General features: G+C 37.5%; 2 protein-coding genes across 16 annotated transcripts in view; one reads left to right on the top strand and one right to left on the bottom strand.

Moving 5' to 3' along the window:
- IMMP1L (inner mitochondrial membrane peptidase subunit 1) overlaps positions 1-12,699 on the bottom strand; it is an 83,630-nt gene extending 70,931 nt beyond the window's left edge. For all 12 annotated transcript variants that reach the window (XM_077963119.1, XM_077963115.1, XM_077963120.1 and 9 more), the window contains exon 1: positions 12,612-12,699. The gene's annotated coding sequence lies outside the window, so the exon portion shown is untranslated. The remainder of the gene's footprint in view (positions 1-12,611) is intronic.
- A 163-nt stretch (positions 12,700-12,862) lies between these two features.
- Positions 12,863-13,191, top strand: part of ELP4 (elongator acetyltransferase complex subunit 4) — a 253,137-nt gene continuing 252,808 nt past the window's right edge. For all 4 annotated transcript variants that reach the window (XR_013403958.1, XM_028833542.2, XM_028833541.2 and 1 more), the window contains exon 1: positions 12,863-13,100. Coding sequence is in view for 3 of the 4 variants with exons in the window: in XM_028833542.2 (XP_028689375.1) it covers positions 12,878-13,100 (223 nt within the window). In the remaining variant the exon portion in view is untranslated. The remainder of the gene's footprint in view (positions 13,101-13,191) is intronic.

The following is a 13,191-nucleotide window of genomic DNA, read 5'->3' as shown; positions in this document are numbered from 1 at the left end:
CAAACTGTGATGCGTGTGTGTGTGTGTGTGTATATTATAAATATGTTATCTTATATGTTATAATTTAAATATGTAATCTGATATATGATAATCATATAATAGATAATCCTACATATACTACATTATATAATCTGTACAATTTCATATGAGTATATATGTTATATCATATATCTGATATCATGTATGATCTTATATATTACATAATATAATCATATATTATATGATATATATTATATCATCTGTTATATAATCTATGACAATCTTATATATGATAATCTTATATAACATTGTATATGTTATAGATATGTATTATATATTATATATATACACACAGATGGTCCCTGACTTAGTAGTGGTTTCACTTATGATTTTCAACCTTATAATGGGTTTATCAGGGTATTAAATACATTTTCAACTTGTAGTATTTTCAACTTAAAATGGATTTACCAGGACATAACTCTATCATAAGTCAAAGGGCATCTGCAATAGATTATTCAGCCATAAAAAAATGAGGTTCTAATATATGACAGAAAATACATGAACTTTGAAAAACATTATGCTAAGTGAAAACTATTATGCAAATATTAACAAAGGAATATTGTATAATTCCACTTATATGAGGAGATTATAATAAGTTGGCAAACTTACTATGCTTATCTACTGAGATAATTATAAAGATATTATACTTATCTTAAAAAGATATTATACTTATCTACTGAGAGTAGAACACAGACACAGGTTATCAGGGGTTGAAACAAGAGAGTATAAAAAGTTACTGCTTCTTGGGTACAATATATCTTTTCTTTTTTTTTTGAGATGGGAGTCTCGCTCTGTCACCAGGCTGGAGTGCAGTGGCACGATCTCGGCTCACTGCAACCACTGCCTCCCAGGTTCAAGCAATTCTCCTGCCTCAGCCTCCCAAGTAGCTGGGACTATAGGCGCGTGCCACTACGTCCAGCTAATTTTTGTGTTTTTAGTAGAGACGGGGTTTCAGCATGTTGGCCAGGATGGTCTCAATCTCTTGACCGTGTGATCCACCCTACTCAGCCTCCCAGAGTGCTGGGATTACAGGCGTGATGATGAATACGTTTTGGAAATAGTGGCAATGATTATACAACACTGTAAGTACTCTTAATGTGACTTCACTGTATACTTAAAAATGATGAAAGTAGTGAATTTGTTATGTATATTTTTATCACACATACACAAATTTTTTTAAAGGGCTCAAGACCTTGGGCCAGTGCAGAGGGCAGACACAAATACTTCAGTTAGAGAATCAAAACTGGGCTACTGATAAGCAGTAAAGTGAACATATTCTAATGCTCAGTGAGAGAAAAATGATCATCATATATGATGATAATCTATTAATTTTCATGTGAGTTGATTTAGGAAATGTTAATAGAAAAAACATAATTTGCTTTATATTTTTAAAAAATTCAACCTTAGAATACCAAATGGACTATAAAATTATTTTCAAATCTTTCATTTTGACTAATGGAAAAATTGTAATACCAAATGACCTTTAATGTTATTCTTTGAACCTTTCACTTTGGGGAATAAAAAATATAATAAGCAAAACTATAAAATTAAAATTCTAAAGATCTTAAGAAGCAAATATTTTTAAATTACAAAGGATTCTGTTTCAGCACTGGACAACACTGTTGTAAAGTTCTTTAATCTGGGTTGAAACTGAAATTTCTATGCCCTGGAGAAACAGAGAGGTCTAATTTTTTTTGACAGGATTAAGACAGGTCTTATGAAACTCAAAATCTTTCACCTCCCAGCTACATATGTCCCAGTTACTACCTCAATTGCTTTCCCATTACTTTTTCTCACTATATTAATCACTCTGAATATATACCCATTTTAGTAGGGCTAATATGCTTCATGTTTTATGCTAATATCCATAAACTGGCTACATAAAAAGCTACCTTGAGGAGGAAACTAAGGCTGTATTTGGAATGAAGTGGAAAATAGTGGATAAGAGTATGAATTGTGTAGTCAGACAGCCTAGCTCTATTGTGAATCCTAGACACTCCACTTACGAGCTTTCTGACTTACATAGAACAAGTTACTTATCCCCCCTTTTTTTTTTTTTGAGATGGAGTCTGGCTGCTCTGTCACCCAGGCTGGAGTGAAGTAGCGCGATGTCTGCTCACTGTAAGCTCCCCCTCCCGGGTTCACGCCACTCTCCTGCCTCAGCCTCCCAAGTAGCTGGGACTACAGGCGCCCGCCACCACGCCTGGCTAATTTTTTGTATTTTTAGTAGAGACAGGATTTCACCATGTTAGCCAGGATGGTCTTGATCTCCTGACCTTGTGATCCACCCTCCTCAGCCTCCCAAAGTGCTGGGATTACAGGCGTCAGCCACCACGCCCGGCAAGTTACTTATCCTTTATGTGACTCCGTTAATTTCTGAACACACTCATCTATAAAATGTGTGAGGATTAAATAATATATATAAAGCATTCACAACATTACAGAGACTACAACAGGCATTCAACAAAAATATTACTTAATATCATTAGTCACCAATACATCCATGGATAGAGGAGTGGAGACACTGAAGAAGACACTAAAGAAGATACTTAACATTTCAGTTTTACCATGTGCCTTTTGATTCAAATATCATGCCTAAATGGAATTCTGGTTCAAAACTACAGATAAATTTACTGCTACCCTCTTCAAAAACTACACTGAGGGCCAGGCTCGGTGGCTCACGCCTGTAATCCCGGCACTTTGGGAGGCCAAGGCGGGCGGATCACGAGGTCAGAAGATCGAGACCATCCTGGCTAACATGGTGAAACCCCATCTCTACTAAAAATATAAAAATACTAGCCAGGCATGGTGGCAGGCGCCTGTAGTCCCAGCTACTCAGGAGGCTGGGGCAGGTGAATGGCGGGAACCCAGGAGGTGGAGCTTACAGTGAGCTGAGATCACGCCACAGTACTTCAGCCTGGACGACAGAGCAAGACTCCGTCTCAAAAAGAAAACAACAACAACAACAACAACAAAACAACAAACTATACTGAAACAATAGTATGTTTTAAAAAATAAAAAGAAACGCTGAGAAAAGGAGTGAAAGGCACACTACAGATTTTCAAGAATTTCTGGAAGACCGGGCATATAAAATCATAGTGATAGGTTGAAAAGAATGGACTGAATGACAGTCCAGACATAGTTAGCAAAGTATAGTTCACAGGGCAAATCTCCCAGCCCATCACATGCTTTTGCATTTTTTAAATGACTGAAAGAATAAAGAAACAGCATATATTTTGTAACATGTGAAAACTACATGAAATTCAAATTTCAGTGTCCACAAAGTGTTATTTAAACACAGTCATACTCATTTGTTAGTGTTATTTCTGGCTACTTTCCCATGGCAGAGTTAAGAGGTCATATTACCTGCAAAACCTAAAATATTTACCATCTGGTCCCAGAATATGTATGCCCATCCCTAGCCAAGCACAAACACAGGAATGCTTCAGGAAGATGAGACGTTTCTTCCTGTGACTCCAAAGGGGTTCTCAGCTAAATCAGCAGTTCTGGAGGCTGATTAAACAAATAAATAAGTAAAAAAAATATAATCTGCCTGAGAAGAATTTGGTCTCCAAGTATGGAGGTTGGAGAGCTAGGTTAGGGGCCTCCTTATCTAGCTATTAGAGAAGGACTGGTCTGTGTACTTGCTCCTTGATTATACACATTGAAACAAAGTACACCAATAAATTAAGTCCTACCAACCCACAAGAAAATTGGTCAGTCTTTTTTTTTTTCATTTAGGATAAAGATTTGATGGGAAATAGAGAAAGAGAAAACCCACTCCAGTTACTATATTATTCCACTGGTCCTTTACTTATCAACATGAATAAACAGCCAACATTTAAGGAAACCATGAGCATGAGAAAGAAGGTCCATAATGAAAATAACTAATCTGAATAAGCAACCCTGGAGAAATCAGAGGTAATTCAAGGAGGAAAAAAAAAATTCTATGTCTCTGTAAAACAAGAAACATATAATTAAAAGAACAGAGTTTAACATAAAATATATGCCTGTCCTTTACCATCTTCTCCCATTCACAAAAAATAGAAAAGGCGGAGAAAAAGTTGAAGAGGAACAATCCAAAGGAGTATAATCTTCCTAAACTTTCAGGAAAAGACACTCCTGTCTCCTCTCCAAAAATCTATTACATACACACACACACATACACATATACACACACATATACACACACTCCCCAAAAGGAGGGTGTTGAAAGGACACAGGGAACACAGGGCAAATGAAATAAAAATACATAGAGCTGTAGACCCCTTTTTTTTTTTTTAATCTAGAGCAGAGGTTGCCAAACTAGGGCCCATGAGTCAAATTCTGCAGACTCTGTTTTGGCAAATAAAGTTTTACTGGGACACAGTTGGGCTCCTTCATTTACACATTATCTGTGACTGTTCTTGTGCTCTCACAGCAGAGTTGAAAAGTTGTAATAGAGACCATATGGACCACAAGGCCTAAAATATTTACTATTTGGTCTTTTATAGAAAAAGGTTGCCAAAGCTTGATCTAGAGCTGTGTGATTTAATATAGTACAAACTAGCCATATGTAGCTGTTTAAATAAAAAACTTAAAATAACTAAAATTAAATAAGATTAAAATTCAGTTCCTCTGTCACATCAGTCACATTTTAAGTACTCTATAATCATACATGTTTAATGACTATTGTACTGGATAATGTAGATACAGAATATTTCCATCAACATAGTAGGTTCTACTGGACAGGGCTCATCTGGATATTACAATAGATTATCATAACTGCATTTTAATTATTGCTTTAACAATTGCTACACTGAAAAAACATACCTAAGGGCTACAGCCTGAATGTGTCCCCCAAAAACCATGTGTTGGAAATTTAATTCCCAGTGCAGTAGTGTTGAGAGATGAGGCCAAATAGGAGGTGGTTAGGTCTGAGGGCTCCACCCTCATGAATGGATTAATGCAAATTATAAATGGGATTGAGGCTAAGAGTTGACTCTTGTTCTGTCTTGCCCTCTCTTGGGCCCCTCCACTATGTGATAACACAGCAAAGACACCCTCGCCAGATACCAGCCCCTCAATCTTGGACTTCCTAGTTTCCTGAATTGTGAGCCAATAAATTTCTGTTCATTACAAATGACCCAGTCTCAGGTAGTCTGTTACAGCAGCACAGAACGGAATAAGGCACTCAGAGAAGCAGGAAGAAGAAATACATTCAGAAAAAGACAGAAATTAGGGGTTTTAGAAATGAAAATAATGGCCAAGTATGGTGGCTCATGCGTGTAATCCCAGAACTTGGGGAGGCCAAGGCAGGTGAATCACTCGAGGCCAGAAGTTGGAGCCCAGCCTGGCCAAAACAGTGAAACCCCATCTCTATACATAAATAAATAAATAAATAAATAAATAAATAAATAAATAGCTGGACATGGTAACACATGCTTGTAATCCCAGCTATTTGGGAGGCTGAGGCATGAGAATTACTTGAACCCGGGAGGTAAGGGTTACAGTGAGCCAAGATCATGCCACTGAACTCCAGTCTGGGCAACAGAGTAAGACTCTGTATCAAAAACAAGAAAGAAAGAAATGAAAATAACTAATGCATAAATCAAATACCTTGGTGTATGAAAATACCACTGAAACAGATATCTTTAAAGTCCTTTAAAGTCTTTCAAAGTCAGGGAGAAAAAATGCGAACTGAGAGAAAATTCAAAGATGTAGTACTACAAATGAGAAACTAAATTTGAACATAGATGTGGAATAGATTATAATTCAAGGTTGAGAACGTAATGAATGCTATCACATTGGAAAGTAATAATAAAGTTTCCTAAGAAAACAAATTCAAAAAGAGGTAGAATAATTATATAGAACAAGAGGCACTAGTAATTTTATAAATTGTGTAATAAACGGATCCAATTTGGTTCTGAGTTAATGAAAATAGTGTTTGCTAGGATATCTAACTTTCATCTTATCCTGCAAGAAACTCATCAAAACATACTTCATATCCAGACAAACTCAGAAACAGTAGTCAAAATAATAAATTTCACTCTAACACTACCCATTGGTTCAGGATTTATTTATTTCTTTAGAGAGGAGCTTCAGGAGCCTGTGGGACCCTTCAGGCAAAATCAGTAGATGCGATTTTTTCATATGGAATAGTTTTAAATACCTGGCCTACTCCCAGGCTTCCATAATTATTCAAACTGAAGGGAAATTGATCACATCTCGGTAGAAATGTCCACGATAATTAGAACAACACACACGCTTTGATTAACACAGTAGCTTTATGTCTATGAGACTCTGGTTGACACATAAAAGGAACACCAGTCAGCCATTATTTAATTCCTCATGTTGGCTACATGCAAATATGAAGAAAAGTCCCAAACCGAATGATACACAAATGTTGGGCCATTCTCTGAAATTTCTTTTTCTTTTTTTGCTGAAAATTTTAACGTTTTTGTGTTGATCATTAAATACATCTTGTTTGCCTTTATTTTTTCTTGTAGATAGATTTACTTGACAAATCTCCTTGAACTAAAACCCTTGGACACACTTACCCTATTACACTGCACATTCTAAGACATGACTATACAATGGCTTTTTAAGTTTTAATTCAAATACCCCAGTTTTCCGTTTATACTTTAAAATCCACTAAAATTATGATGAATACAACTACTCATTTGCCCTGATCAGTCCCAGCTTACTCCTGCTTTCCTGGCATCCAATATAATTCAGTATTTCAGTACTTTCAAAAGTGTCCTAAATAATTCACGGACTAAAGAGAAAATCAAAACAAAAATTAGTAAATATTTTGAAATAAATGATGAAAACATAAAATGCCATAAGTTATAGGAGCAGCTAGTGCACACCCTTAACTACATACAGTCTATTAGAAAAGGCAAAAAAATCAATAAATTAAGCTTTTAGTATAAGAAGGAGAAACAAAACCTCAGCAAAACAAAGGAATGTAGAAGGAAACAAATGATAAATAAATAGTAATTGATTAAATAGAAAGCAGAAAGTAAAGACTTAGAAAAACCAATAAAGCCAAATTTGAGGTTTTTTAAAGATTAAGTGGAAAATCCCCAGCAAAATTAACGATGAAGGAAAAAAAGGAAAAGAAACTCATTGTCAATTGCTGATATTTATTTACCAGCAATAAATAAAAGAAGAAATCACTACAGTCATAAAAGGATAATAAGAGCTCATTCCAGTATGGCAAAGTAAGCTTATAATAGACCAATCCTACCATAGATAACAACTATAAACTCTAAACAAAACACAAAAATCAATTACGTGAAGGCTCTACAGATTTAATAGAAGCAAACAGATTTTGCTGGGTAGTCAAACTTAGGTAAGAAGGAATTGCCACAGGGTGAGTTTCCCATTTTTACTGATTTAACCTGAGGTCAACACAGTACAGTGTGGCTAAAATTCTGAGAGAAAGAAAGCCAGCCTCCTGAAGAACCTGAAGACACACACTAACCAATGAAAAGTCCAGAAATAAATCTGCCTAATTTATGTGTGACTTTATTTATTAAAAAAGTGATGATGCGATATAGCAAGGAAAGAATCATTTTTTCAATAAATGGTGCTAGGTCAATAGGATACCAACATAGGAAAAACAAATGCATCTTTACCACTGCCTCACACCAAACACAAAAAAGTCAATTCCAACAAAGTACAGACATAAATATTTAAAAGTAAAACATAAGGGGTTTTAGGAAAAAAAACATGGAGATCATCTTCGAAGTTATGGAGTAGGCAAACATAGCCATAAAGCACTAGCCACAAAGAAAAAATTGTTAAGTCAGAATATATTTTGACTGAAATCAAAAGACAAGAAAATGAAAAGGCAAGCTACAGACTGATAGAAGATATTTGTAATTAGTTTATTTGAAAACAAACGCTTATCCAAAATATAAAAGAACTCCTACAAATCTACGGGAGAGAGGCAGACAATCCAAATCTGTAAAATTAAAAAATATAGATAGACCCTTTCACAACAGAGGTTACCCAAACAGCCAATAAGCATATAAACAGGTGCTCAATTTCATCAGTCCAAATCCAAATGACAATGCCATACCACAACCCTCTTAGAATAGCTGAAATAAAAAGAAAGAAAAATATTGTGTTGATGGGATGAGAAGTAACAACAATTCCCAAATACTCCTGGTAAGAGTATAAACTGGTACAATTGCATTGAAGAAATGGCCACAACCGGGCGCGGTGGCTCACGCCTGTAATCCCAGCACTTTGGGAAGCCGAGGCGGGCGGATCACGAAGTCAGGAGATCGAGACCATCCTGGCTAACACGGTGAAACCCTGTCTCTACTAAAAATGCAAAAAATTAGCCGGGCGAGGCGGCGGGCGCCTGTAGTCCCAGCTACTCGGGAGGCTGAGGCAGGAGAATGGCGTCAACCCGGGAGGCGGAGCTTGCAGTGAGCCGAGATCGCGCCACTGCACTCCAGCCCGGGCGACAGAGCGAGACTCCGTCTCAAAAAAAAAAAAAAAAAAAAAAAAAAGAAGAAATGGCCACAAAAGGGAAACTATCCAAACCCCTTTTAACAGTAGAACAGATAATGAATTATAGTACATTTATATAATACTATACAGCAATAAGAATAGATTAGCCACAACGATACACATTAACAAGGATCATTTCACAAAAATAATGTTAAGCAAAAGAAGTCAAACATGGAATCTAATAGTAGATCCAATGGAATCTAATAGTTGATCTCATAGAAGTAGAGAGTATAACAAAAGTAGAAAAGTAGAAAAACAGGTAAATCTGTGGTGCTACAACTCAGGACTATAGTTTCTCTTTGTGAGTATAAAGACAGGAAGGAGGCAAAAAAGGAATTACCGGAGGTTGAGGAACTCCCTCTGTGTAGACATGACCTTAATATTCATTCCTTTAATCATGCTGCCAGAATACCAGCAGGCCCTGTAGTGAACCTTCACAGTATCTCTGCTATATACTTTACCTGCACAGACACAACAGTGATATGGACTCCAGGGCTAGGGAAGCCACTGAAAAAACAACTGAAGAGGTGTCCACTTGTATCAGAAGGTGCTAGTTGCCTACCATGTTCATTATATGTTTTCTGGTATATCTCAAATTGGTTTCCTGCAGGATTTACAACAGTCAATCAAGGAAGTTATGGGAAACATTGTGGACATGGAGAAAAGAAAAAAAAAAAAAAAAACGTCGGGAGGGAACAGTTGTTTAAGATAGGGATCTTGGAGAAATTCAACAGCTAATAGACACCACACCAGAGGAATTAACAGAAGATGACTTGATGGAGATGAATGCTTCCAAACCAGTGCCAGATGATAAGAAAGAAGAAGAAGCAGTGCCAGAAAACAAACTGACATTAGGCAATCTGGCAGAAGTCTTCCAGTTATTCAAGACTGCTTTGACTTCTTCTGACATGGACCCCTCCTATAACACAGATACTGTAACTAAAGCAAACCGTGGAAGAATTGGTACTGTACAAAAACATTTTTTGAGAGTTGAAAAAGCAAAAGACAAATTAGTATGTATTCCCATAAAGCTATATTGAGTGGGTCTACCTGTCCTGCCTCCCCTACCACCTTCTCCATCTCTGGCACCCTTGAGACTACAATACCAACCCCTCCCTCTTCCTTCTTCTCCTCAGCCTACTCAACACGAAGAAAATAAGAATGAAGACCTGTATAATGATCCACTTCCATTTAATGTATGGCAAATATATTTTCTTCTGATGATTTGCTTAACATTTTCTTTCCTCCAGCTTACTTTATGGTAAGAATGCAGTACATAATATATATAACACACAAATTATGTGTTAAACCACAGATGTTATTGGTACAGCTTCCAGTAGTCAAAAATAGACCATTAGCAGTTAAGTTCGGGAGGAGTCAAAAGTTACATGTGCATTTTCAACTACACGGGTGTGGGGGTCAGCACCCCCACCCCGATCCCCACATTGTTCAAGGATCAACTGTACTTTATTAACCAGTTTACCCATCTATCTTCCCCAACTGTGAACTCAAAGAGTACAGAGACAGTATTTTTTTTTTCTCCTGTAACCTGAGCTCTGTTGCACTTCGTAGAATTTAGTATGTCCTTCATAAAGAATTAATTAATTAATAACACACCTAAATATATAACTTTTTTTTTTTTTGAGACAGAGTCTTGCTGTGTCGCCCAGGCTGGAGTGCAGTGGTGCGATCTCAGCTCACTGCAAGCTCCACCTCCTGGGTTCATGCCATTCTCCTGCCTCAGTCTCCCAAGCAGCTGGGACAACAGGCACCCGCCCCCACACCTGGCTAATTTTTCTTTGTATTTTTTAGTAGAGACGAGGTTTCACCATGTTAGCCAGGATGGTCTCGATCTTTCGTTTTCCCAAGATGATGATAGTGGTGCTTTGTTTGCCTCATTACTAGAACTGAAGAATTATTTTCCAACTTCAACTTGGATTATAATTCTGGAAAGATGATCTATATACACACCAAAGTATTCATGAAAATAGGATATATATCTGGTATATAAGATAAATATGCTTTTTTTGTATTTAAGTAAATACAGTAGGAAACAAGGGAATATGTAGTATAGAAGCCTATAAAAACGAATTATATCATTATGTTAAGTGAAATAAGCCAGACACAGAAAGACAAATATCACATGATCTTACTCATAGGTGGAATCTAATAGTTAATCTCACAGAGAGTATAATGGTGTTTACCAGAGGCCAGGATGGTTGGCAGGGGGATGGAGAGAATTTGGTCAAGGATACATAATTTCAGTTAGATAGGAGGAATAAATTTCAATAAATCTATTATATAACATGAATTTATAGCAAGCTGGCTATAATGATGATATATTGTATTCTTTAAAAAAATGTAAAGAGTGTAAATGTTATGTACTCTTACCACAAAAATGATAACTATGTGAGGTAATGCATTGCTAATTAGATAGATTTAACCATTCCAGAATGTACATACACTTCATAGCATCATGAGGTACACAAAACAATGCCATCTGTCAAAAAATAATTATTATATGTAGTATTTCAAAAAGTTCACAGCATCAAAAATATTTGTAGGGGTGGGGGAACGGAGAGCATCAGGAAGAATAGCTAGTGGATGCTGGGCTTAATACCTAGGTGGTGGGTTGACCTGTGCAGCAAACCACCACAGCACACATTTACCTGCACATCCTGCACATGAAGCCCAGAATCTAAAGTAAAAGTTGAAGAAAAAAAATATTCAAGAAGTTTCTATCTGATATTGGACTGCTTTGTCACTTTTTGTTTTGGTCTTCCTAGTACTTATTTACTACAGGATAAAATTAGCACATACTATTTAATGTGTTCATTTTAAGTACTATGTTGTTTTCTATGTGTTAATTTTATCTTCTCCAGATGAGACCATTTTTATTACCATAGGTCTAAAAATGACAAGATTAAGTCCAAACCGACAGTAATCACTCAACAGCTATTTATTGAGTAACTTAAAGATTCAATATGAAAGCAACCTTGATCAAAGCTTTCCAGTTGATATATTGTGAAACAGGGTTTTATCCCAAACATGGTTGTAAAAAACAAGCAAACAAAAATCTTCCCCAAATGAAAAACTCCAGTCACTATTTAACAATACTAATTTCAATTTATCAAATAAAATCAGCCCAAAAATTTCAACAGGTCAGTGAAATTTAAAACAATTCGATGGCAAGAATTTCAACGAGGTTTGGCTCTAATTAAAAGGTATCACAGATCACTGTCAAAAGTCAGTAACTCAGTAGTGTAGTAATGATCTGGGAGTTCTTTTTAATTTAGACATTTGTCAATCATGATTGCCTTTACACATTACTTAGCCACTGTACCTGCTCAGTTTTGAGAAAAAATTTAAACACAAAAATACAACTCAAAATACATGTTTTTTCCACCCATAAAATTCGTATTTTAGTAATAAACTCTCGATTCAGGGTTCACAAAATAAAGTAGGTTTACTTCTAATTCTTCCTAGCAGCTTTTTTGGGGAAAGAAATCCTAAGTATTTTCTGTTATTTGCAGCTCCTTTAACAGCAAACGACAATTAAATGTGTGAACAAGGTTGTCAGAGTAACACTTGTCATTTACACCGCTTAGGACAGACATTCAAGACTTCCAGAAACACTAATTAAAATTAACAAAAGCTTCTTATCGGAACTTGTCAGAGAGGTATCTTTTGTCAGACACAGGAAAACCACAAAGTTCAAGAGTTTTCGCTCTAAGATTTAAATCCAAACCACCTACCAGTAGGCACTAGCGAACTAAGCCCGGACGCTCAGCAACCAACTCATTAAGGTAAGGGATCCCATCCTTTCCGTATAACACAAAATTAAGAAAAAGACATCGTGGAGAACACGGAGTGAATTTTCTGTCAGAAATCAGAAGATAAATGAGCAGGAAAAAAAGTCTCTCCTCACACACAGCGGAGAAAGGTGCAAGATACTACCAATTGCTTGATAAGCCCTAAGGGTTTATCGGTTCACCAACCTTTTCTTTAACTCAGTGTGAATGAAGGCACTCAAAAGGAGAAGAACGTTACGTGATATTACCTACCTCGGGCCCCAAAGAACCCTGAAGACCTTCAAACGGGACACAGGTGGGCCTTTCTCACCTGGGCCCCGCCAAAGTCGACCGTCCTTACGTAGAGCGCACTTTTCAGCAATACGCCTTCCCATTGGTTGGCTCGGGAGGGACGTCTCAGTCCTATTGGTTACGAGAGCCGCGGTTGGGGCGAGGAGGCGGGAGTTTGGGACCGGTTCTGACAGGCCGGGGGTTTGCGTTCCCAGAGTTCCTATTGGGTTAACAGTGCAGGCTCTAAGATGGCGGCAGTGGCAAGCTGCGGCAGTGGCGCGGGGAGTACTGGGTCTGCAGTGGCGACAGCCAGCAAGAGCAATGTCACCAGTTTCCAGAGGAGGGGTCCTAGAGCCAGCGGGACCAACGACAGCGGCCCTCGACTGGTGTCCATTGCGGGCACGCGACCGTCGGTGCGGAATGGACAGCTGCTGGTATCAACCGGGCTCCCAGCCCTGGACCAGCTCTTAGGTCGGTTCAGAGCGGAGATGTGGGCTCAACCGAGGGGAAACTTAGGGAGGGGACCTGTCGGGGAAGCCACTTTGACCCCACATCTCTCTCT

This window comes from Macaca mulatta, chromosome 14, assembly GCF_049350105.2.
Source record: "Macaca mulatta isolate MMU2019108-1 chromosome 14, T2T-MMU8v2.0, whole genome shotgun sequence".
NCBI lineage: Eukaryota > Metazoa > Chordata > Mammalia > Primates > Cercopithecidae > Macaca > Macaca mulatta.
Note: the sequence above shows the minus strand (reverse complement) of the source record. Positions and strands in the feature narration are given on the sequence as shown.